The sequence below is a fragment of the Histoplasma capsulatum genome, genomic scaffold (genome assembly GCF_000149585.1).
Source record: "Histoplasma capsulatum NAm1 scaffold_4 genomic scaffold, whole genome shotgun sequence".
Lineage (NCBI taxonomy): Eukaryota > Fungi > Ascomycota > Eurotiomycetes > Onygenales > Ajellomycetaceae > Histoplasma > Histoplasma mississippiense.
Window position 1 is genome coordinate 329,270 of NW_001813979.1, and position 25,657 is coordinate 354,926.

The window sequence follows — 25,657 nt, forward strand, 5'->3', positions numbered from 1 at the left end:
CGTGTGGTGTTTATAGCTTCCATCGATCGAGGCAGGAAGAGGACAGGCGACAGGAGTTGAGGTTAAGCACAGACCTACCCAATCTGAGGCCATTTTCCATGGAAATTAGGGAAAATATCCCCTATTCTTTAGAACATCGTGGCCTGGTCATGCCAGATTCCGTTTTTAGGGGAAGTATTTCCTATTCTAGGTCAGCATGGCCTAGGTCATGCCAGATGTCAATCATGGAGGAAATATCCCCTGTTCTTTAGAACATCATGACCTGGTCATGCCCGATGCCCTTCCTAGGGGAAATTGTTCTCCTTTCTTTAGAATCCCATGACCTGTTCTTACGAAATGATGGCCCAGCGACAGGAGTTGGAGGTTATGCACAGACCTACCCAATCTGAGGCCAATCTTCAAGGAAATATACCCTAGACTTAAAACATCGTGGCGGGACATATCCCTTATTCTTTAGAACATCGTGGCCTAGTCATGCCAGATGTCATTCTTAGGGGAAATGTCCCCTATTCTTCAGACAACATGAAAAAGTCCAGCGCAAAAGTATCATTCTGACATCGAATGTGAGCAGGCAAGTCTCCATGGGTGGACATCAAGCGTATTCTCTGTAGCTCGTCAATGGCGCTACAAGCAGCAAAGAGTAGGAACCCTGAACTGATATACAAGTGTGATATTTCTTACTACTAACTATGTGAGTAGATACAGCTATTTATGCTTCTGGAAGGGTGACTGCCTGCCTAATAGGCAGCACTTCCTTATTGGAGCATATATCACGTGATATGGGATTCAACTCAAAGATGATGATCAGGACAGGCCTCCTGGGTCAATTCCAGGCAGTCCCATCCAAGGCACTTATACTAGCATGCGAGTGTAAAATCAGTAGACAGGCTGGGTCAGGAAAGACCTAACAAAGAAGAGATACAGCACATATTGAAAGATTATTGATAGAGGAATGTCTGAGCGCTGGCGGAAAAGGAATGCCCATGAATAGCTTGGTCTTTTGAAGCAGAGAGCGGGAAAAAACCTCTTGCAAGGCGCTTAGTGTTTTCTTGGCGTGTTTATGGACTTGCATTTCTGCACTTCTGTGAAAAAGCAATTTTTGCAGTTTTTGCAATATTGCATTTTCACTTTTTGACGTTTTGGTCGGATGACATCATTTCCATGAGCTATTTCCTCACAAGAGGATTCTCCCCTGAGGATACTTGTCACAGAAGACGCTTTCTAGATAAATACTCTTTAATGGGCAAACTTCACAATATTTAAAGGTTGTTAAAAAATTCATGTGTGCTAGCATCTGACAAGGCGTTCATCTCTCGGATGGAAATACAAGAGATTGCCTTTGTGAAACATAGGGGATTGAGAGCTCTCACTTGATTCAAGTGACTTCACGTGTTTAGAAATATCTCAAGCCGAGCTATCTGGGTCACACAGCAACTTAAGAAAATTATTTTATTCCTACAGACCTCCTGTAAGTGTTTTCTCAGGATCTTGGCTGAATACAAACGAATTTGGTGATCGCGACGATCCGGCGATCCGGCGATCTGGCGAGGTTGGTACGGACCCACATAGTTTTGTAGCGATCAAGGCAGTAAGTCTCCAATGCGTGCGAAGGCGTCTAAATGTATTCCTTGTTGATCCATGAAAATCCCCAGATGTAATCAACAGAAAACCCGTGCTGTGGCCCTTCGTAAGAAAATAAGGACGAAAGGGGCCAGACAGCCACCCAAGTTACAAAAAGTAAAGGTCCTCAAAGTATTATGTGGGGTAGATGTGAAGAGCGGGAGGTTACAAGATGGTAGACGAGATCAAAGAGCATAGAGAGAAAGGAAGTTGTGTATGGAACTCTAGCGAAAGTTGTGTGTTATGCCCCCCAAGCAAAGGAATATATATAAACCGCAGCCGAAAGCGCCATGCTGAATCTTGGTTCCTCTTCGCGCAGGGCCTCCTTGGATATTTCCAACGAACGTGACTGCAAGGTGCCCACTTTTTCGGCCCTGCGATCGAAAGCATACCTCAAAACCATGGAGTTCATTTTTCTGTTAGGGGAAAAGTCGAAGGACCTGTGGCTGCTGCTCTATGTTTGTATTTGGTACAGGTCAGTCGGCACAGGCCAATCTAATCTATGCCGACTAACCCATATTTGGGTAACTGTACCAGCTCACATAAGCACGTTGATCTGGATTAGTCATCGCTACCAGTGGAGGAGAGGCAGCATTAATGTGTCCACTGGCTCGTTCCATTTCTTATGGATACTTATGAGAGATATATCCGAACCTTCCAACCCAGTTAGCAGGTTTCAATGAAAAAACTAGGAATTAAATGGGTAAAATACTTTTTGATTCACAGGTTTGCGGCACATAGGGCAAGAGTAAGGCTTTGGTTTGTCAATTCTGCTTGACGGCATATGTTGACCAGCGCACCAGCGACAAAGAACCGCGTGGCCACAAGGAAGCACCACAGTGTCTATAAGTTGGCTCATGCAGACTTTGCACTCCAAGTTAACTGTAAGTTCTTCTGTTTCTTTAGGTTCCGGGCGTCCATCCTCTGCGCAGTCAAGCCCTTTGACTGGAGTAACAGGTTCAGGATTATTTCTGGTAAGAGACTCCCGAAATCTTCTCCTGCGTTCTCTTTCATATGCGGTGAGAAACCCATCAGTGGCATTGGGGTAGCGTACGAGGGCGCCGGCGTATAGAAGTCGAGCTAGTTGAGCATTTACATAACTCTGATCACGAGCAGCGGTAAGGGTCCCCCCCAGAATCCCGATATTGATCGCGGATGCTGTGTGGTGTCGTTGTGGTTGCCTCTGGTCGCCTCGGGGCATTGAGCCTGGCATTCCATTATTGTTCGTACGCCTGGGGCGTCGACGGCTCGTGGTGGTGGTATTCGGATCTAGATTGCCCATGCTAGGAGGGCTCCTGGGACTCGTTCCCTGCAAAGGGCGCCTTCGTGACGAGGAATTGGACACGTTGGACGGATTATCTGTGGGGAAAGCACCGATGGGATGTGATGTGTTGCGAGGTATTGGGCCATTCGGGCCTTCGTTATCAGGTGAACCCCGTGAGCTAAACTGTGTATTGTGGTAATCCTCAGGCATAAACTGGAGAGAAAGGGAATTTAAAGGGCTATCATTATTTGGCATTGCTGAACTGCTTGATACCCTGGGGAAGAGGCGAGGCCCTCCTGATCGCAAATGAGCCAAATCAGGCCCTGGAAAGGGTCCATTATGGTGCAGAGCTATAATAAGCCGTTAGCCTGTATCTATTTAAAGCTGGGAGCCGTACCGGCTATTGGAACAACACACGGGTTGGGTTAAATAGTCCTTGACTTTGAATATTTCCTTGAGTTTCATTGTTTTGTTCTAAGCTACCTTGCTGGAGGGACTCCATTGTAGGGAAAGGCCTAGCTACGGGGTCAGTGAAGTAGATTGGCGGGGGCTCAGCGGAAATATAATTGTAACTAAGAGACGTGTCTCTAGATGGGTCTCGCTGGTTGCTGAACAAGGAGTAGGGGTCAGATTCTGAAGCTGCAGATGCCTGTATATTTGCTGGCATCGTGGCACCTGGAGACCCGTAGCTGTGCCTCCCGGCCATGCCAGCCTGGTTCACAGGCATATACGCCTGATGATGGGATATTGGAGGGTTGGACGTAGCCTGGCCGAACGAATAGACATTAGATGCGGAGTGTTGAGATGGGGGGCTGATTGCTGCTGTTCGTCTTCGGTCGTTACTGGGAGGATCCGCTTGCGATGCCGACATTCTATCTGTTGGATAAAATAAGCAGCTGGTGAAAGGCAAGGAATAGTGAGAAGGGCAAGAAGGGAAAATAACAGACAACTCAAACACAATTGAATGCAAAGAGTATATAAAGGTAAAAGCGAGGAACAGAAAGTGCGGTATATCAAAATACAGATCAGGACTTTATGGGTTCTCCTATCCTTTTATGCCTGCAAAGAGGTGAAACAATCTTTAATAGATGGCTATCCACAATGATACAGTGTAAGTGCTCAAATCACTCCTTGCACTTTTGCTGGAGCCAGCAACTGTGCACGCCAGGGCGCATAGGCAACCAAGCTCATGCAGGCCTAAATGACAAGATCCCTCTCATGGTTGGCAGGTAATCTTCCATTGCGATACGCATCTGTACAGCCTCCAGCTTGCAACGAGAGCGGGCCATCTCCTGGTTCCAGTGGAGTATAGCAGATCAGTGCTAGACCCATACAAGCCACCAGTTGCAATTGGAACCCATCCCTCAATTCTAGCGGTGAAGAGATTCCCAGGCCAGCAATAAGGCACGGGTGCCACCTGCAACAAGGGTTCGGTAAACCCGGAATCCTTATGCGCGGCTTTGGGATCAAAGCATTCAAGCATGGATGACAGCCTACCATTTGGACAAGGCAATAAGCGATTTTAGAAATATAGACAGCTTCTAAAAGAATTCCGGGTTTGGTAAAGTTATTATGTCAATCTCTAGCCAGGGTATTAAACAAGATGTGCAAAGGTTATCAAAGGCTCCATCTTAAGCTCAAAATACGCATAGCCATTGTGTAACCGCTAGCTTCATAAGCCAGGAGGCCAGAGTTCGCGCCCCAAGAACAGACCATATGCAGTAAGGCAGTTATTGGGGTTTGTACAAGCCATCACTTGCAATGGGAGCTCCTAATTCTAGCTGCTGTGTATACTTCAGAATTTGATATAGCTGAGGTTTTCAACAGCTACCCGGAATTTCTAATTTTCCGGGATGCACTATTTCTTATTGGCGCAAGCAAGGATGATTCCATTTTTGAGTAACCAATCATTTTCCTTTGATTTAACAACATTACCAACCAGGAAACACCTCCATCCATCACATGGCAACCTCACAGCAATGTTGATTCCCATAACCATGAAGCGATAACCATTGATTTCAATAATAACTGTTTTCATTATACCAGAGCGTCAATATCAATGATATTTTCCTTCTTCGATTTCTTCACGCCGTTTTCCTTGCATGGCTGAATCCAGCGGCCACACTAAACAAATTCAATTAGCCAAGCAAATACGAAACTGAATAGGCAGCTATTACCGATATCCATACCCTTCAACCGGATATCGACTTTAGTTATGACATCAACATCGTCCGTGGTGCATTCTTTGAGTATTTTGGCATCCTCTACCTGGCTCCTATCCTGTCGTTCATGGCTGCGATGCTCAGATAAAAATTATTTATTTTTATCTCAACTAGGCAGGGAGGTAAGCAGGGAGGTAAAGACATCCCTTCAAGGCTGTCTAAACACTTTAGGATGTATAGCAGCCGCTTCGAGTTGGGTGGCATAATCTGTGGGTCTAAATCTCTTCACGCCGTTTTCCCTGGATAACTGAATCCAGCGACCACACTAAACAAGTTCAATTAGCCAAGCAAATATAAAACAAAGTGGAAAATGATCAGGTTTTGTAGGTGGACCGTGAACCAAGGAGCATAAAACTGAATGGGTGGTTCTTACCGATGCTAGACGATATCCATACCATAGACAGCGCTCGTTGCGGGCAGATCCGGTGCTGGGCATCTCTTCTCCACGGCTGTCGCCTTCCATGGCAGAGTCCGCGAAGAAATCAGGTGGATATAGTGTTTGCGACCATATTTGGCTTCGAAAGAAGAAATCCTCTGGTAATTGCCGGAATTTCATTTCAGTTGAGATCGGGAAGTTGGTGCTTTCAAGCCTGGATTCACTGACAGACGCACGGTTTAACATATTCAGAAAGATAGTGATCTTTGTCCAGGGAATTTCTCCCTCCACGTACACCATGGAATCCGGAACTAATGCCAGACTCCAAATAAATGCAAGGGAGAGATGAATATATGGAATAATATTTTCGTTTCGGGTATAATTAAGAACAAAAGAGAGTGTATGAAAATTTAAGAATGTGCTGTAAGTAAGCTTTTGCAAAGCAGTGGAGAAAGTTGCATCATCAGAAGGAGGGTCATGTTTCAGAGCGTTTCGGGAAGGTCTTGTAGGAAGTGTCATCCAGTGGTGCAAAGCATGTTGTAACTTAGCCTCCGAGCTCAGCTTTTGGGGGTGGTCCGCTTGGGCTGGTTGTTCATTGGTGGAATGATTGCCTGGGTTCATAAACATCCTGGTAAGGATGCCATCCTCCTCGCCATATTGTAGCATCGCAGCAATGTTGGGGACTCCCATGCAGATTGCTGTTTCCCGGAATTTGAAAGTCCATTGATTAACTTGCTTGCCAAAAAGAGCAATATATTCCTTCACATACACAATGAACTTTTGAATTGAGCCACCGCGAAGAAGCATAGCATGTGAACCCACAAACCAAGATGGTAAGTCTGGCGTGATGACACCATGTTTCTGAATTGAGTCCAAAGCCATCCGAAAGGCAAACTCAACACGGGTCTTCGACATTTCGTATCGTTTGGGTGCCAAAAGAGACCTGGAGTAAAAGAACAATTGCCCACCCATGTTGGGTGTTGAAAGATTACCAAGTCGGTGGTAAAGACTTCCTTCTCCTGGGTTCTTGTCGAGGGCCTTTTGATACCACTGCGAGGAAACTGCTTTCCAGGTCATGTTCTCAGCAGAATTTCTCTTCTCAAGACACATCATATAGCTGGCCAGGTCACCAAGACATCCAAGCCACACATTTTCAAACCTGGGGACTGCTTCTATAAGCAGCGTCATTAGGCCGTACGCATATTTGATGAAGGAAGTCATGTAATCATGACTGTCTGGTCGTCGAGCTTTCATGATTTCTAGCAAGACGTGGATGCCCTGGTGCAGTAGGCGAGAGGGTATTTTACATGTCACAGGAGTTGCAAAAATTTCTCCGTCGCCGATTGGATGTTGCGTACATATGAGTAAATTATAATGGTGATGAAGGAGGGTTTGGTGACATTCAACCAGATTGGCCCACTGTCTTTCATTCAACTTCATAATGTGAGCGATTTTCGCATCTTCTATGATGCATCCTATTTCGGTTGTCCGAAGATAATTGTATATCTTTTTAACTTCCATCACCAATATCTCGTATGGCAGCTCCTGAGCATCACGTTGGCGAATCATGATAGTCGTTTCTCGTGGTTCGGGGTCCTCCTCAACGCCATATGAGGCAGCTTTAAATTCCAAAATTTCCTTCAACTGAGGTGAGATATATTCGTCTGGCACCCAACCATCAGGAAATAGCGATGTACGGGCACGGCTAATTTGAACCGGAGTGGGAGTGGGAAGCAACCCCGGCGTCGCTGGAGCATCCGGGTTTGATATTGTAAAATCTAGAACATGGTGTGTTCGAAGATGTTCATTGTTTCCAGTTTGAATATGAGAACCACCTCCAGGCTGATTTTCATCAGAGGCATTGCTATGTGAATAGCCCGCTGAAATTCGACGCTCCTCATGTTCGATGACAGTGGCAGGCCGTTTCTTGCCTGTTGGGGTGGAAGGCGCTGGGTTTCTCAAGGTGTTCCTTAGGCAGACGGTTTTTAGATGTACCCTCAAATTGTCTGTTCGTGCAAACGACTTTTTGCACTCCGAGCATTCATCTTTTTCCGGTGTGTTTCTTTCCATGGCGTGAGGCGAGACCGGGGGTGCTGAATGTTGACTTGCATGAATGTGCTGCAGCGTGTGGACATGGATATTTCATTTGCTGCTGCGCGCATTAAATCAGCCAGAAGTATGACCCATTAGCTGGAGAAATCTTACCCTGTGTGGAAAATTGACCTGGCCCTGGGTTATCGACGGAGGCTGAGATATCTTCTCTGTGGATGCAACGGCAGCGATCACTTTCCTCTCTCCCTCATCTATTGACGATCGGACATCCATTCTCAACAATTTGCCACTGTCCTGGCAAAGAATAGTGAGAACCGGGTTCACTGGGATCAGGGTCAATCGCGATTCATATGCTGAAGACTCTTGTTCAATCTTGTTTTCTCTTTGCTCTTTGTCACCGGAGAAATATTTTGATCAACTGAACAGATAACCACCAAGCAAGATAAAAGGAAGGGTAAAAACTAGAAAACAGCTAAAAAAGTCTTTGGAACGGGGCCGAGGAGAGATTGGTCACTTGTTTTGGATCCTGTGATCCCATGCCGGCTAGCATTGTGTATGCACAGAGTAGAAGATGAGAGAAGAGTGGAAGTAAGGCCTCTCTTTATAGAGTCTAGCGAGAGACAAGGTTCAGAATGCAGGCCGGCCTTATCTTGACCGCATTTGCTTCCCGCCGGGGGAACTCAGACTGCGCCCCTGAAATTTGTTAGCACGGAACATACGGTTCGGATTCGCCCAACCCAACTTGGGACCAATATGTCCATGGCCATCCATACCCAATAGGCTATGGATGTATAGGAAGGCTGACCATATTTACATGCCCCAGTAACATTTTAACCAAGCTGGCCATCTACGATGATACAGCCAAACCCGGACTAATCCCCGAAGCAAAGAATTCGTGGCACAGCAACTGCAGCTGGATCACACTGGTAGTCTCAACCATTGGTCTGGTTGAGTTTAGCAATCAGGCAAATTATGAGGGAGATACCGTTTTTTGCAGCCCAAATCACTACCAAACCCGGAATACTTTTAGAACCCATATTTCTAAAATCTCTTTCTGCCGGAGCCAGGCCAGGGCGCATACGCATAACAAGGGAACCGAGTTCACGCAGGCCTAAATGACAAGATCCCTCCTTATGCTTGGTGCAGGGGAATTTTCCATCGGGATATGCACCCGTACCAAGCCACGAGTTGCAATTGATTCTAGCGGTGCATGCATGTAACAGGGCGCATGCGAATAACGAGGCAAAAGGCCATGCAGCTACGGGAGCAACTTCCTCCCGTGAGTAACAAGTGTGGATGGCCGAGGCAAGGGGCTAGTGACAATTGTCAAGCGAGAGACAAAAATTTGGCTTGATCCTTGGTGCAGGGGTCAGGGTATGGAATGGAAGCCCATCCCCCAATTCTCGCAGTGCATCATTTCCCAGATGAAAAATAAGGCACCGGTACCAAAACTGCGCATGCATGTACTTGCTCCAAGGGCCATCGTCCATCGATGCAGCAGGCAGTGATTGGGACCCGCACAAGCCACGCGAGTCCATCCCTTGATTCTAGCCATGTATAGTTTCCCGGATCAGCGGTAAGGTGTCAAGAATATATTCAATTGTCCAAAACAAACGAGAATCAAACATTTGGCTTAGTGCCAGGGGCCCTGTCGGGATATAGACCGTACAAGTCACCAGTTGCAAATCGCAGTCCCTTGTTCCAGCTGTGTATAGCAATAAGGCGCCGGTGCCAAAACTATGCATCTGTGGGATCAAAGTGCCGAAGCATGGATAGCTGAGAAACAAGCCGCTGCTGCACAGCAGAGTTTCCCGGGATATATTTGATAAATATCACACGGGAGAGTTTATAGACATGTTTAGATTTGACTGTCAAAGTTCATGTTTGAGCTCTGAGTACCCGGAATTTCTAATTTTCCGGATGTTCTATTTTTGAGTAACCAATCAATTTCCCTTGATTTATATCAAGAAGGAACATGTACAATACAACAGAAAATCAAACAGCGCCCTGCATCAGATAGAGGAGAGTAAATAAGGCCACCAGAATGTCTCAAACCAGAATCATTCTGAAGCTCCCACTTTGAGCTCCGCGAAAATGTCTTTTTCGGTCAGCTGCCGCTGCTGCTGTTCCAGTATTCAGCCTTGAATCCCCTTCCCTAACTCCCGGCTGAAGCCGAATAATTTTAGCGTGCGGAGATAGAAGGAATGTGGTCGTGATTAAGTTAGAATGAGGATGCACGTGATCCATACAAAAATAGGAGCCATGCAGTTACTAATCACCTTTGGCGATTGTCGTTGGTTTGGGCAAACTGAAAAGCCTCGCGATTTCCCCACGCGTCCTACGAGATATTAATTACCTGCCACCGAACAAAGAGAAGATGATGTGTACCTCGTGAAGACTAAATAAAGCGTACATCTTGATGAAGCAATGGACATAACCGAAGAGGGCCGAGACCGGGAATAAGAGGCAATCTAATGGTCGCTGGCGAAAGTGGCCAGAAAGCTTGATGAACTTGGTGAAAATCATCCAAATAAGAAGCACCCCCAACGACCAAGTGTGTAGGGTGGGATTCGACATGGTCATCGCGTGGCATAACCAGATTAGGCAGGTGTCAGTTAAGAGAGCTAATTGCGATATGGTTGTGAGAAACACTGCATAAGTGCTCCATGGATGCCTCCTGGGATTTCATCAGCATTTGACGATTGGAAGGAAGAGAGAAGCTCACCACCAGACAGCCCGGTCAATGAACAGGCTGCGCAGATTACTTCGCCAGTTGCTTCTAGACCATCGCACACATTGTTTGAGGAACTTCGGACTCTCCTCTAGCGTCGTGAGAACCTCGGCATTGGGATGGGATTGAAAGTAGGTTTTGTATCCGTGAGTGACCATCCAGCGTGTCAGGAAGTTGTCATCGTCCGCGTTGAGCGATTTGCCAAACCAGGTCTCATTGACAAAAGCTTCCATGCAAGATTGGAGGATCTCCGTGCGATAGGCAACCGTTCGGCCCGAGAGGCAGGGAACACCTCCATCCATATAAGTGGTTGCAGTACAGTCGAAGTTTCTTCGCTCTAGATACAATGCGCCCAGGAACCACCAGATGTACTGGAAGGAGACTCTTGGGTTGTTAGGTGCCTGCACACGCTGGCATGTGGCCACACCTCCCATGAGAGGATCCTTAAACGGAGCGAGAATCCATGGCACAAGGCATGGAGGCCACAGGACGTCGTCATCTGCAAGGATAACAATATCTGTGCGAACCCTCTTAACTGCTATTGCAATCTGACGACTTTTCTTTGGTCTAGGAATGCTTGTCACTTCCACTTTGGATCTGTGATTCTGCACTGATGTTGCTATAAACTCAGCTTTCTGTCGATTTTCATCAATAGTTGATAGTATGATCTGTTGAGGTTCATTCTTCAGGATTGACTTCAGAGTATTAACCAACTGTCCTCCCGAGCCTTCTAGGGTAGGTATGATAACTGCAATGCTGGCAGTGAAGGACGGGTCATGATCGGGTGGGCGGATTGGCTTGTGCCGGGCAGATGCGATCAGATTCCCAACAAGACGACTGTATCGATAGGCACTTTGACCTCTGTTAGCAAGAGTGACCATCAAGGATGTAGGGAAGTGAGACGAACAACAGCAGGCAGAATTTCGCCGCTCGAGAGTAGCTCCCAGTGTCCGAATCCATGAACGAGGAAAGATGGAAGAATTTCCGTGAAGGAATCGGATCAGGGGTCAGTCAGAGAAGCAGGCCCAAGGCATATCTTTATAGGTTCCCAGGTCAGCCATAAGGTGTCAAGAATATATTCGATTGTCCAAAACAAGCGAAAACCAAACATTTGGCTTAGGGCCATTGTGGTATCAATTCTACGATGCCATCTTCGCTGATGGGTATGCTGTTGGCTGTCTCGCGCCCGGTGAATTTAGAGGTAAATTGGGCTCCTGGAATTTGTTAGCACAGAGACCATGGACAGATGGTCTGGAACTCACCATCTCTGCATTACAAAATCTGCCGGACTGGCTTGGTAGTCTAAGGGTATATCAACTTATTACCTTGGAATGTTAAGAGCAGGCTTGGGAAAATACTCTACACTTCGCCCAACCCGAGCTGATATTTGCATGGCCCTCGTAACCTAGTAAAGAGTGAATTATCCCACTTCCTCTCTCCCAGCCGCTCTCGGACAAGAAGCACAAAGGATGCTTAGCCATAATTAACTGTGTGTTTTTCTGTCAGCAGATAAACAGCGGACAAAAACCCATTGTGATATATAATAGGGTCAAATCTAAATCATCGGAAAAATTATTGTTCCGAGAGCCCCAGAAACGGGGACCCAGCAAGTTAAGTTTCTGCAACGCTAATTCCCCTTGTGAAACTCTCCTTGGAAGCAGGCATTTGAGGACTATGGCTTTGATCAACAAATTCTCAGCGCGCGCGCGAAAGAAAATCCACCTTCGTCCGAATCCACCACACAGAAAGGAGAGCATTAGGAGCACGAATTATTTACATTTCCGATTGGCTGGCTTCTCCCTCTTACAACATATGAAAATCATCCAGCCATTTTTGTAAATCCGACTCAACCACTTTCTGAACTCCGTGGCTTTGTGCCGCAATCTCAGCGAAAGCAGGATGCTGAAAAGCCTGTTGTTTGATATTTTCCTTGTCTTCGATTAGCTAGTTATTCATCGCGTACTTGGCCTACACATACCTTCACGGTGTGAAGCACAGACTCGAATTCTGCAGAAGTCTTGAAATTCCAGCCCTGACGAAATCTGTTCCTGGCCCACATGTTTTCGAGCCCATCAGCATCATCCGGAAGAGAAGATATGAATGAGCGGAGTTCGCCGAGTCCGAGTTCATCCATGCCAAAATGCCACGCGAGGGTAGCAAGTGTTGTTATTTCATCGCCTGAGAGCCCCTTGTACCAGTGCTCTAGATCTTCCGTCGGGATCAAACCGCTGGTGGGAGCCCAGCAACGTACAATAGACTCCAATGCGGCAATGGTTGCGTCGCGGGTAAAAAAGAAAGAAGGCTCAAAAATACTCCCAGTATCTACTGCCGTCTTGGCCATATTGTCGACGCTGAAGATGTTGTCGGTGGGGATATCTTCGCGAGTGGAGCCCCCCTGGGTGGGTGCTGCTTGCACGGCATCTGACAGAGATGTGCCCTTCGGCGGAGTTGGCGAGATCTTTTTCGTCTGACTAGAAAGATTGTCCGCGCTTCTCCGCTTGCGCGGGTTCCCCGGCGGTGGCGGTTGTAGTGAGGATTGATCTGGATGAAAAAAATCAGCAGGGCTCTGAGTTAAAAAACACTCTGGGTAGACTAACCTGACATCTTCTTGGGAAGGTGCACAAGATCTCTGTGGCTTGATAAAGTGCACAAGGAAGCGTAGGGAGATAGTAGGTGGTATAGAACTTGGGACGATCAACCATTTTTATACCATTGCCGGGTTTTCAAGTATCAGAGTTTGGTAAACTTCCTGTAAAGATCGTAAAAATATATTGAAACAATTTATTGGAACCTCGGATTTTGGCGAACTTCGGTTTGCCTTTTCCCCCGTATTTCGGCCTGTAGAACATGGGCCGTGGTTTGGTCGTCATCTCGATCATGCATCACTTGGGTGCTTGCTCTCTTCCGTAATTTCCTATCTGAGGGTCGAATTTTGTATATTGTCCGTCTAAAAAGGTGTTAGCTACGCGATAAAAAACATTCTAAGAGAACCATATACCTCTCAAAACCAGAATCGCTGTGCTTGCGGCCGTGACTAAACTGTTTGCGTACTCAGCTGTACCTTCGCCAGACCATGCAGGCGAAGGGTATCTTAAGAAATTGTACTTGAGTCTTTAGCTTTAATATCCTTCTGGGGTGATAAGCCCGTCAAACAGGATACTTACGGGTTCGCCTCTTTTGTGAAGTAGAAGCAACCAGCCGCACGACAAGCTTCCCAGTATGGCTTTCTACAGCAGGGATAAAGGTGAGAATGGAAATGAAACCCGGAAGCTAGGTCAACTTAGACGGAAATACCTAAAACTATTCAATATGGCCAGGGAAAAGTCAAATAAAAACACGCCGAGCTACAGTCAGTCAATCCACCATATATCGCAGGTCCCGAGAAACTATATCCAACGCCGACACCAATCGCAACATTCATGTATGTATATCCACAAGTTTGTCCATAATCCAATCACAAAGCTCATAGTGACAGCAGAACCAACCCTCCAACCATACATGCACTTCCCCCCCGAAGATTGTTGTAAGATCCTCCCAGGCCATGTATTCAGAGCCTCGGATGGGATAGTTATGCTTTGGAAATGTGATTCAGAAAAAGAGAGCGTAACAGTGCAAGGAGAAGAAATCTTTTCACCAGTGATATGCAGGTGGCTACTGCTCAATGGGCACGACCGGCTGAATCGCATATCCCTGAAATAACCAGCCTCCAGCACCATGGCAATCCCCGCCCACGAGCTCAGAAGATCGGACAGTGAGGCTGGGAGTAACTTCCCAGTGCCAGAACTGACAAAGTAGCTGTCTCCACGCTTTAGCAGTTGGAGAATAGGGGCCGAAGCCTGGTTCTGTTAGCGAGGCTATCACAAATGGGGGAGGACATGTACCGTTGGCATGATCTCAAAACTAGAGGATTTTACAGGCGCCCCCTGCAAGCTGGCAACGGTGCTCCGCTGAACTGTGTGCTCAAATTTGACTGAAAAGTTTTCGGTTCGGGCGATGATTGTCACGCGCATTGTTCTGCTTCTTCGTCAGTGACTTCCCACCAAAGACAAGTAAAAGAAGGCTGCCAATGTACGCTGCGCAGGTTGGTTCAAACTCAAACTGGAAGACTCATATGGCAAAGGGATAATATGTCAACCAAATGCATGCCCTTCACATGAAATGATGGGAGCAAATTCTCTCCTTGCGTGTAATGCAATGATCCGAGTGCGAACCAACGTGGACGAGCCCGTATTCGAACAAGGCAACGAGCAAGCGGTGAGGCATCTCTTATAGTCAAAAGCATTGAGGTGCAAATTTGGCCTCAATTAGTATCAAGGCAGTGATCCCTTGCATGAGGATGGCACGGACTCAAAATGGATTTGTATATCGCACTCGTGCTCCCAGGTGATCGACGCAAGTTTCCCCGTGCCCCTGACACAGCCTGGCACCGGCACCCCTGGCTTTGCATACTGCTGGTCTTTTCCGAGGCATCCCACACATACTGCAATGGCATAGATAGTCCAGGTGATGCCAGCGGCAATCAACCACTGTCCTCATTGAGAAAAGGAAGATCCAAAAAGACCATTTCACGTTCAATATCACTCTTGTCGGGAGTCTAGGCCATCATGGTGCAGCTTTGGCGAGGAGAAACCGACTGATTAAATTTGGCGATGGTGTAGAGGTCAAAACAACTATAACGCGACATGAACCAAATTTGGTTGGATCCATCACAACAGGCCGCACATGCAAACGAAGAGTCTTTAGCTTTAATACCCTTCATACCCTTCATTCTAAAGCATCCAGCCGCACCGACAGAAGCGCATATGAGATGTTAGAATACATTTTGCAAGAAAAGGCAGCCAATGTGGTCCATTTTGAAATGATCCGTTGCGGAGCGATGTCTTGTGGATTATAACAATCAGGCAGCCACTCTCTGTGCGCCTTGAATGGAGCTTTTTCGATTGCCCAGGGAGTATTCCATTCTCATTTTAGCAAATGTATACACCAAGAGGACCTACTCATTCTGACAGAAACTTGCCAGGACGTGTAAAATTGGTCGTTACGCTCTTGGTCGTGATTCCCCTGCATGATGCTAGCGCGGCTTGTATATCGTACTCACCTCAGGGGTGAAACATCGCCTTCCAGGATGATACGTGAGATCGGGCCGTGATGCTGGGAGCAAGTTGCTCGTGCCTGCACTGGCAAGATAGCTATCCGCGCGTTTTAAGAAGTTGCAGAACAGCGAAGCCTCACGCTGTGTGCATAGAACGGGCGTAGATCCAGCAACTAGCGGATGCTAAGTCACTCGCTTCAAAGCTGGAAATAATGTCCAGCTGGAACCGTGTTGGTAGATGTGATGAAACCCGAAAAGAGGATAGCTAGTACTGTCCTGGGATGGCTGTGTCAAGTGGTTCATAGAGGCTAATGATTCCATGGAATCCACCTCTCTCAAGATAGAAAGGCTACCCGCCAACTAAACATAGACTAGTCGTAGTGCGTACTTAGGAGTCATTCCCAACTTTTTCAGCACCTCCATCGTCATCTCTCTCTATCCACCCACTAACCATGTCGGCTCGTACGGAACAAGTCCTTGCGAAGTTTACCAGCCTACTCAATCAACTTGCTCACTTCCTCAACGAGAACCAGAAATACTTATCGCCTGACAAATGCAAAAACTGTTATCATTCTCTCCCACCTTTGGAGAAGTCATCCCTTGGAAAAATTATTACACTATTACATATTGGGGAGCCGAACGCATCAATGAGCGAGAAACAGGATGTGTGTGGTTCGCACAACGGCGACTCATCTGGAGATTTGATAGATTCTTCTAACAATGAGGAGCTCTCAGGCGACGATGGGTTCTCCAGCGATAGGAGAGGCTTGTCTGGAGGTGTGAAAAATAATTCCAGTGGGAGGCCCGATTTTAAAATCTTCAAAGTGTCGGTGGTAACCATGCCCGAAGCTGTAGAGCGATGGGCAAAAAGCCATAAGTCTTTCTTTGAAGAATCAATCATCGCAAAATCATCCTGAGGGACGAGGCTGGGGCGCCGTGTTTTCCAAGATTCACGGGCGCGAAGTGAATCGTGATACTCTCCAGATTCATCGACGATTCGACCTGTACGATTTCTTCTTTTTGGTCCAAACGTATGGATATCATAATGGTCTAAGATGGGTCTATCGTGCACGAATGAAACTGGCCAGCAGGATAAAACAGGCATCCTCTTCATCGCTTCAACTGACAGTTGACGATATAGACAAGAAGCTTGATCTCTGGGTCAACCTGGGCCGTGGATATGCTAAATGGGTTATGGAGTTTAACGAGCGTCCAGGTTGCCTACTTCTGTTGCCGCTCGCTGTCTCAGAAACCGAGTAAGTTAGCTGTTCCACAAAAGGGTTCAGGGCTAACGTGACCCAGTTACACCAGTAGACGGTACCGTAAACATATAAAACCAGCCGTGCAGCATCTCATCAAGATCGGTTTTCAAAATGTCATGCGCGAGTGGGACCTCTATGCACTTGGTGACCGTATTGTTCGGGGGCTAAAGGAGCGACGCCCGTCCTTAGCCAAGATTGACGACTCCTACACAACACAGCCGCAAGCCCACGATACGCAATTACTCAATCATATGGCGCATTCGGGGACTGTCACGGAAGCGTTATCGAATATGCAGGAGCAGATGGACGCAGCGATGGACCTTAACCCTTGGTTCACCAACTCAGCCGGATCGATTTCTAATCCCGGGTCTTCATCTAGAGGTATGCAAGCCAAATAGCATTTTAACTAATACTAACATAACTCTCCCTTTAGGCGGCAGTTACGACATTTCTGTTGAGAAAGCATTTAACCGAAATTCTACGCTAAGTTGTATCAGACCGTATGAATCTGCAATCTTCAGTGTCATTCAAGAGGGAAATATTCCAACCATAGTGACTCTTCTGCAAAACGGACAAGCCTCTATCCATGACGTTGACCCATACGGACTTGGCCTTCTATATGTATGGATCACTCCTTACCCCGAATTCATCAATGACGTTGCTGACAAAAGTATAGTATGCCGCCTACTATTGCTGGAAAGGTCACGGCGCTGCTAAAGCAATGCAGGTTTGTGCAAGGTTAATCGCAGCTGGTGCAAATGACAATTGGCTTGATGATATCGGGAAGTACGTCTCGAGAAACCTAGGTGCCGCCAGGGATAATATCGGTCTGACCTGCTTTAAGTAACCCGATGTATACGCTGCTGGACTGCGCGCTAGTATCCACAGCCATGAGCGATGGCTCCTCGTTCGAATTTGCTAAATATTGTGGGACGATTGCTGGTCTTTTCGGCAGATCATTGGCCGAGGTTGGGAATGACTACCTAGGTAGTCGAGGATTTACAACACTTCATGAGGTCCTTCTACGAATCAATACCAGTCAATCATTGGAGGAGTTTCTCGACTGTTCATCTCGAGGCGGAGATATTGCCGCTTTGATTGATCAGCCGGATTATCATTATCGAACTCCTCTAACATGGGCTGTTGAATTTGGCTGGGTTTACGCCGTCCGAACCCTTCTGAAGTACGGTGCTAATCCACACAAAGCAATTCTCTCGGAACGCGGCAAATCTACTCTTCTACACCTGGTGCTTGCCGGTCCATGTTCTCAGTTTTCGAAAGGCGACTTCAATTCTGTTGTCGAGGTTTTGCTTGCAGAAGGCGTTGACATTAATGCGAGAGATCATGAAGGGTGGACACCATTGCATATTGCAGCATCATGGGGTTACATTCCTCGGAGGCTCGTGGATAATCATGGACTTAATTGGAATGTCTTGACGTACGATGGTCAGACAGTAGCAGATTTATCACCCGGCAAAAATGCTTGTAATATTTCTGTAATTTAGTCTTCTACAAGAGCCAATAACCCGAATGTTCCATCTGTTTTGCTTTCCGTGTATTGTCGTATAATGTAGCGAGCAGACCCGGTTAGAATATCTTCACCTTCGGCCAGGGAGCCTCGGCTTATAGGTCCATCGACGTCACCATCCAGTTCGTATAATCGGTTCGAGTGTGTAACAAAACATATGTAATGGTGATCCACTTCATCTTCGGCGATGGGGACGGCCGAAGCCCCCTTTTTCGCAGCCTTCGTATAAGCCCTACAGACTTCTTCCGAGTCTTCAAGATATTTAGTACGGTTGGGCGGTGCAAGTTTGGTTAATTGGTGAAGCGCAGACTCGGTTTCTGTGTGGACTGTGAATTTTTTTTCCCCCTTTATTAATGCGAACGAAAAGCGAAGCAAATCACGTACTAATGGAACTGGGCAAGTTACAGACGGCGTGTAGGATGGCGTAGAGGCCACATGCATTGTTGATCGTCTGCTTTAACCAAACAACTTCTTCCTCAGCTCGGTTTGCGATAATTTGACCTTCAATCGTACGATGCTCATACGCGGGGCAAGACGGGAGGATTAGGATTAGTGCAAGGACAGGGCGCTGAACAAGGCACAGCTCTTCTTCTTCAAGTGAGCAGACATCAACGAACTTGAGAGAACTAGACACGCCCAAGTCATGCATCAACTCGGTAAATATCTCTGGATCAGACTCGAGAGGAATATAATGCTTTTTGTAATTCATACTGCGCTTTGCTGGACCAACGTCTAAAAGAAAAGAAAATGGAAAATGGACAAATCTTGGTTTGGAAGACGGCAAAGAGCCAAATGGTGAGGGGCCATTCTCACGTGACAATGCACTGCCCGTCAGGCTCTAGTAAAAGTCGACGCCTATTTGACTCTATGGTGCAAAGTCCCATATTTGCTTGGCAGCTTGGGCTATATTGCCATCTGCCCCTAATTAGCGGCGGGCTAGAAATCCCGGATAAACGTACGGCCGCACCATGTGGGGTGTGAGTTTCTTCTGCGGCTGTTGGTAGATCGTTATGAATTCCGCTGCAATCACTGTCCAGTGCTCTTCGGTTGCCTATGCCTATTTATGGACCTAGTGGGGGCTGAAATTTTATCTGCGCCAAATGATATTAACATTTTTCAATAGAGACCTGGAGTAGCCAAATGGTGAACGTACAAATTCTACCTGTAAAAGGCCCCTCATTGTATTCAAATTCATACAAAAAAGTTCCAATTTTTCTGTGGTTTCTTCGGCAGACGGGGTCTTTAGCAGGTAGAAAAGCTCTGAGAGAGAAATATGGCATGGTACAGAACTCGCTGTTAATCATAGGAAGAAAAGAGGGAAGGACTGATCAATTCGTGCATGAGGATGGCACGGACTCAAAATGGATTTGTATATCACACTTGTGCTCCCAGGTGATCGACGCAAGTTTCTCCGTGCCCTTGACACAGCCTGGCACTGGCACCCCTGGCTTTGCATGCTGCTGGTCTTTTCCGAGGCATCCCACACATACTGCAATGGCATAGATAGTCCAGGTGATGCCAGCGGCAATCAACCACTGTCCTCATTGAGAAAAGGAAGATCCAAAAAGACCATTTCACGTTCAATATCACTCTTGTCGGGAGTCTAGGCCATCATGGCGCAGCTTTGGCGAGGAAAAACCGGCTGATTAATTTTGGCGATGGTGTAGAGGTCAAACCAGCTATAACGCGACATCAGTAGTCGTTCTCCCAGAACGGGGAGTGCCTTCCGTTGGCAATTATCGAGCTTAACATTGGGGATGGGTTGAACCAAATTTGGTTGGGCCCATCACAACAGGCCGCACATGCAAGCGAAGAATTCATAAAGCTCCGGAGAAATTGTGCTCGAGTCTTTAGCTTTAATACCCTTCATACCCTTCATTCTAAAGCATCCAGCCGCACGACAAGCTTCCCAGCAAAGAGAAAGACAAGGGGGAGCAGATTAAATGGAATTAGCTAAAACTATTCAACGTTCAAGCAATTAGAACAAGTAAATTTAGAAGAGTATGGGGCCTTGCTACACCGACTAGTATCCACAGGCAGCCACATTCCAATGCAATCAGAAACAGGAAATGGTGTCATTGCTGAAATTCGCTAACGGCACTGCGTTTCCCGGTTCAATAGACTGAACGGAGATATTTCGAGCCATATAGGCACCAATAGTGATAATCAACATCACCTGGAGCCGTGTCAGCACATGTTGGAGCGAGAGCTGTGGTTTCACTGAACTTACTTCAATCCAGAAAGGCCAGTCGTGGACGAGTCCACCTGCGGCAAATCCTGCCGTTACGATAACAAGAAATGCATGGATTGTAACTTCACGGATTACGGGCCCCTGAGATGGTATACCGCGAATTCCGTGCCAAAAAAGCAGACCGGCAATCACAAGTACCGTGTAGTCGATAGACACGACCACAGCTGTACCTTTCACCGACGCCTCGTAGGCGACCGAGCTAACTCAATCAATGAGCACAAGGCATATCAAGATCGGGGAGAAGAGCACACCATAAGATCAACCCGAGCTTTACCGCCGGGGACAGAACACCATATCCTAGAAATAATCGATGCAGTAGGGCGTTTGTAAGAGGTCCAGCCTGAATTTTGGTTTGCCGGATCATCTAGACATCGAGCGGTTAGCGAGGATGAAATTAAGGGGCTGGGAATAACGTACCTCTAGAGCTAACGGGAATGCTGTACATATTCCCAAGGGATAGTAGAATGCTGGCGTATCTGAAACAAGCATTTAGCATTTATCATCACCATCTCGGTAGAAGGGACTGCTCACCCCCGCGCCTTAAGCCTGATAGACCAATGCCAATGACAACAGCATTGACGCAGATAAAGAGAACGAAGATTGATATCTCAGGCAAACGGTGAGGCTGGGGGCGGTGAATGGTAAGCAAGATGAGATGCACCATACTTAGCACGATGAGCGCCGCCGACAGAAGCGCATATGAGATGTTAGCATACATTTTGTAAGAAAAGGCAGCCAAGTTGGTCCATTTTGAAATGATCTGTCGCAGAGCGATGTGATGTGGTTTATAGCAGGAAGCCAGTCTCTGTGCGCCTCGAATGGGGGCTTTTTCGATGGTCGAAGGGGTATGCCATCCTCATATTTCAGCAAACGTTGATGGCAAAAACTTTGTCCAGGGTCTGAACAGCACTATTGTTCTCTTTTGGCCCTATTGTATGAGTATGGCATGGGCTTGTACATCGCACTCGCTCTCCCACGGTGATCAACTCAAGTTTCCCCGTGGCCTCGACACAGCCTGGCCTGACTGCACTTTGCATACTCCTGGTCTTTTTTGAGGCGGCAATCGGACCACTGTCCTTATTGGCCGAAGGAAAATCCAAAAAGACTCGTTTTCGGGCTCAATATCACTCTTGCTGGGGGTCTAGGCCATCACGGCGCAGCTTTGGCAATGCTGTAGAGGTCATAGCAACTATAACGCGACATCAGTAGTTGTTCTCCCAGAACAGGGGTTGCCTTACGTTGACAATTATCGAGCTATTGGGGAAGGGCTGAATATTTGCTTGGATCTATCAGAACAGCCCGCCCCGGTCCCGCCATTTACATGTTGTGAAAATGGATATCTGAATCATATGCGAAAATTAGATTGGACGCTGTGTCATGGTGATGGAACCTTAGCCCTTCTCACTGTTGGCAATTGGGCTTTGTGCACAGAGTGCGCCTCAAACGTGACAATATGGAAAACCAGTTCCATATTGTCACATGACAATGTGGAATTCATCTCCAGAATCATCTCTCCCTCAAACCTCAAACCATGGAGGCTTTAACACACCCCGAAACTTTGTTCACTCTCTCTCAGGCATTGCGGATACTCTCTCCATCTACAGTACTTGATTCAAAGGTAATCTATGACAGTCTTGAATTTGGACATCATTACTGACATCAACGTCAGGATTTACAACGAGATTTTCATCAATTCTTCCTTCGGGGTGATCAGAACCAATGTCTGAAGCTCGTCCCACCGCCATTTAGACCTACCTCTCAGCAGCCACAGGAAGAACAACAGTCGCAAGAACGGTCTCATAAACGACGCAGGTGTTTGAATAACTCACCTGCAGAGGGCTCATTACTGGTTAAACCGATTCCCCCACTCCATCCTCCACTTCCCGCCGCACAGTTACCCAAAGAATCATTGCCTTTCAGTCTAACCCGTGCGGATAAGCCCGAAAACGGTCACCGATATACAAAACGACAAATTTCCGACGCAAATGGCGATACGGATAAGCAAAGAAAATCGCCTACGAATAAGATTGAAAGATTGAAAGCGGCCTTTATAGATGGGCCTTTCCCAATTAGCTCTTCCCAGCAGATTTGGTCTTCAACTGAAAGCCTCATTGACTGGAACCTTCCAACTCCGGGACGCCGCTTGTACAGTATTATGAAAGACATAGAAGCAAGACTAACAATAGATTTCATTGCAAGCCGGTTTTCCTTGGTCTATGCGACTTTTGAAGTTGATCACAAGAGTTCCGAGGTTGGCAGCGATTATGGCAAACGCAAGTCCCGAGCTTTCAAAATGGTTGCAAAAGACTGGGGTTGCGATGTCAAACAAGTCAAACAAGTTGAAAAACGAGGGAAAAACTATATTAACTTGATGGGAGACAATCTGGCCATTATATTAGAATTGAAGCCCGAAGTTTCTGTTATGTGAGTTATTCTCTTCTTTTGTTTAATTCAATAACTAACAATTATTAGGTGTGAATACCAACTAACAAATCGACTGCGGCAAGCGATCGCTCGTTGGCACGAACAACGGTATCCCAGTGAAAAGAGGATTGAGAGGTTTATCTTAGCTGCAAAAATCATACTTAAAGGATTATATACATATGGAAAAAGGCAATATTCTTATTCCTCGCTTAGGGATTCCCCGAGCCGTTTATTAATTGAAGTGAAGCGATACATTACCTGGGACAACGCCGGTATCATCACGCCCAAACCCCTCTCCGGGTTACTGGATAATCCGGGCCAGCCATCTTCCCAGAGACTGGAAAATGCTGCGAACACACCAGGATCGAGTACCGTCCAGTTTCACCCGCCCGAAACTGTAAATCTACCATGCACGAGCTCAAGCCTGCAGATTCCAATAGATGCAGGACCTCAGGCCAGCCCCGATTTCAATGGAATGAATATGGATAGCTACAACAACGCGTACCAAGATCAAGCGCCAATATGTCCGACACCGGTCTTCCGCCCTGCTGCATCTGCAAGTTTCATAGAAACTGATCTAGCAACACTGGTACCTCCGCCGGCAGCTGAGTCGACCCAGCCGGCAACCTCTGAACAGCCGTGGCATCCTGCTGCATTTGCGAGTTTCATAGAAATTGACCCAGCATCGCAGCCAGCGACTGAGTCAACCTCCGAACAGCAGTGGCATCCTGCTGCATCTGCAAGTTTCATAGAAACTGATCCAGCAACCCTGGTGCCTCCGCCGGCCCAGCCGGCAACCTCTGAACAGCCGTGGCATCCACTTCCACATTTTACGTAACTACCTCCAGCAGAGAAAAGATTTATTAGGGCTTGACATATTTTGGACTTGACATGTTTTGGACTTGACATGTTTTGATTGACTTGTTTTTCACATTTTGTAACATCTAATACCCGCTTATGTCCCTCCCTGAAGCTCTAAGTTCATTAATAAAGCATTCACCTAACACGTTTCAGCCATCAAGCACCGAATTGCATTTTCAACGTTTCCTGTAGTAATACCGCAATAATGAAGTCCATCATTGTTCCCATTTTACTGGATAATTCCCCAGCTCAGGTATCCATCATTGTGATTTTGCTGCCGGTACAACCACTAGGACGAAATCGGCGAATGCGTTCAAAGATTGAGGGCTTGTCGATCGAATATATTGTCCTGGTCGCAGAGGATGGCTGCATATTGACAACTCATCCGATAATGGGATGAAAATATTATTGAAACCATCATCTATCGCGATAGTTTCTCTTCCGGAGAGTCTGCACAATATAGGTCCATTACCCTATAGAGTAGTCTGTTAGATACGCACGATAACTGGATAGGAAATTCCAATACCCGTTCATAAAGCCCCAGCTCCGTCAGTAAAGGCTCCATCTTCTTTAAGCTGTCCGGATCAGCACAGTGTGACAGATTTGGCATGACCGCCTGCACTTTTGCCGTTTTAAACCACTTCGCCAAATCCTCCAATTCCTGTTTAGCGACGTCACTCATTGATTGAGGGTGATGGAAAACCGCGCTCTGGTTTGCTGCAGCCATTCTGCGCTAGATATGTGCACCCAGCCGCCACGGGAAAAAAATGATTTTCAGGATAATGTTGCCCGATAAAATAGTTAAACGAAAAGGTAGATTGTTAAATAGTGTGCAGACCTCTCGGGAAATCAGGAGGGGTCAGATTTCCAAAATCAAAATTGCGCACGTGATATCATTTAGCAGAAATGGCAAAAGGCAAACGGCAATAGAATAAATTAGCCAAGGGCGAAGTGGAATGTAACACCACTTTAAAATGCGAAGTCTCGTTGGTGTGGTCGAGGGGAATTTTGATCAGAAATGCAGTATGACGCCAGACATTCGGGCCTATTCGCTGATACGAAGAAATTTAGGCCTACATGGCTGCAAACATCCCTAAAGTGGACAGCCTGGGGTAGTTCGCCGTTTCGTCAGATACGGCCAATTGTCCTGGTTCGCGTCTTCTGACATGTAACTGCGGGCAAAAAGTTAATCCGCGTTACTTTGGGCACTATTTCTCATCTCTTTTCTTTTGCTTTTTGATATAACTCAAATAATAAATAGCCATTCTATTCTAGTCAAAACACATTATACTTCATTTTAATAGGCTATACCGGCGATCAAGAACAGTGATTACTAATACCTGGTGCTTCTTCCCAGCGGCCAGCACCCTCGTACCACGGTCTGTTTTAATCCTAAATGGGAATAGCTGGCCTTCCTCAAAGTACAATTTCAATCCCCATATTCTGATTGTTCAGAGAGTAAATATGTCGCTTGCATGGTGTTACAGGAGTGAAGGGAAATATAAATACAAGTGCTTCTGCTCTTGTTTCAGAGACAAAGTTATATGCTCTCAAATTTCTTTCTTTCCCGTTGGCTAAATATAATTTGATAGCAACTACAGAGGGTATATCATCGCTCCATCATGGTAAGTTAGTCGTGTCCGTAGAAGTTGTTCCTGAGTGCTTATCTTAATCAGGAATCTCTCCGCGCGGTGCTGCGAATGAGACAGGATATAAAGCAGCGTATTAACGAACTAGGCCGACCTCTTGAGTGTCTTATCAGCGCCGAGACATCTGATGACATTCAAAAATATCTCCGAGACTTTCTCACGGAATTCGACAAGCTTTCTCAGGTGTTTGCCAGCTTGGCCGGTTTTACGATATTGGCATTGAGTAAGGATTTAGAACCGCTGGAACGGGATCAGTTTAGAGCGCAAATAGCCTCCCTCTGGGAAGTATTCGGACGTATGAAGCAGATTGAGTGTACATGTACAC

At 46.7% G+C, this 25,657-nt stretch overlaps 6 protein-coding genes across 6 annotated transcripts; 3 read left to right on the forward strand and 3 right to left on the reverse strand.

Moving 5' to 3' along the window:
* Window positions 1-4,940: 4,940 nt before the first annotated feature.
* HCAG_04118 (predicted protein) lies at window positions 4,941-7,552 on the reverse strand (the record flags this gene model as incomplete). The annotated part of the gene is made up of 5 exons (XM_001540228.1): window positions 4,941-5,008; window positions 5,074-5,177; window positions 5,271-5,371; window positions 5,480-5,696; window positions 5,778-7,552. 5 exons carry the CDS (start codon window positions 7,550-7,552, stop codon window positions 4,941-4,943), a joined length of 2,265 nt encoding a protein of 754 aa, XP_001540278.1.
* A 2,593-nt stretch (window positions 7,553-10,145) lies between these two features.
* Window positions 10,146-12,869, reverse strand: HCAG_04119 (conserved hypothetical protein; the record flags this gene model as incomplete). Its single annotated transcript, XM_001540229.1, has 6 exons — window positions 10,146-10,185; window positions 10,260-11,102; window positions 11,591-11,670; window positions 12,117-12,176; window positions 12,244-12,806; window positions 12,863-12,869. The coding sequence occupies 6 exons, from the start codon at window positions 12,867-12,869 to the stop codon at window positions 10,146-10,148; spliced, it is 1,593 nt and encodes a 530-aa protein (XP_001540279.1).
* Window positions 12,870-15,809: 2,940 nt separating this feature from the next.
* HCAG_04120 (predicted protein) lies at window positions 15,810-18,575 on the forward strand (the record flags this gene model as incomplete). Its single annotated transcript, XM_001540230.1, has 8 exons — window positions 15,810-16,134; window positions 16,499-16,613; window positions 16,669-17,000; window positions 17,053-17,240; window positions 17,296-17,405; window positions 17,464-18,057; window positions 18,249-18,269; window positions 18,566-18,575. The coding sequence occupies 8 exons, from the start codon at window positions 15,810-15,812 to the stop codon at window positions 18,573-18,575; spliced, it is 1,695 nt and encodes a 564-aa protein (XP_001540280.1).
* A 1,628-nt stretch (window positions 18,576-20,203) lies between these two features.
* HCAG_04121 (predicted protein) lies at window positions 20,204-21,116 on the reverse strand (the record flags this gene model as incomplete). The annotated part of the gene is made up of 5 exons (XM_001540231.1): window positions 20,204-20,323; window positions 20,378-20,597; window positions 20,650-20,762; window positions 20,816-20,874; window positions 20,930-21,116. The coding sequence occupies 5 exons, from the start codon at window positions 21,114-21,116 to the stop codon at window positions 20,204-20,206; spliced, it is 699 nt and encodes a 232-aa protein (XP_001540281.1).
* An 813-nt stretch (window positions 21,117-21,929) lies between these two features.
* On the forward strand, window positions 21,930-23,660 carry HCAG_04122 (predicted protein; the record flags this gene model as incomplete). The annotated part of the gene is made up of 3 exons (XM_001540232.1): window positions 21,930-22,016; window positions 22,068-22,822; window positions 22,871-23,660. 3 exons carry the CDS (start codon window positions 21,930-21,932, stop codon window positions 23,658-23,660), a joined length of 1,632 nt encoding a protein of 543 aa, XP_001540282.1.
* A 1,041-nt stretch (window positions 23,661-24,701) lies between these two features.
* Window positions 24,702-25,559, forward strand: HCAG_04123 (predicted protein; the record flags this gene model as incomplete). The annotated part of the gene is made up of 3 exons (XM_001540233.1): window positions 24,702-24,795; window positions 25,285-25,308; window positions 25,516-25,559. 3 exons carry the CDS (start codon window positions 24,702-24,704, stop codon window positions 25,557-25,559), a joined length of 162 nt encoding a protein of 53 aa, XP_001540283.1.
* Window positions 25,560-25,657: the final 98 nt, after the last annotated feature.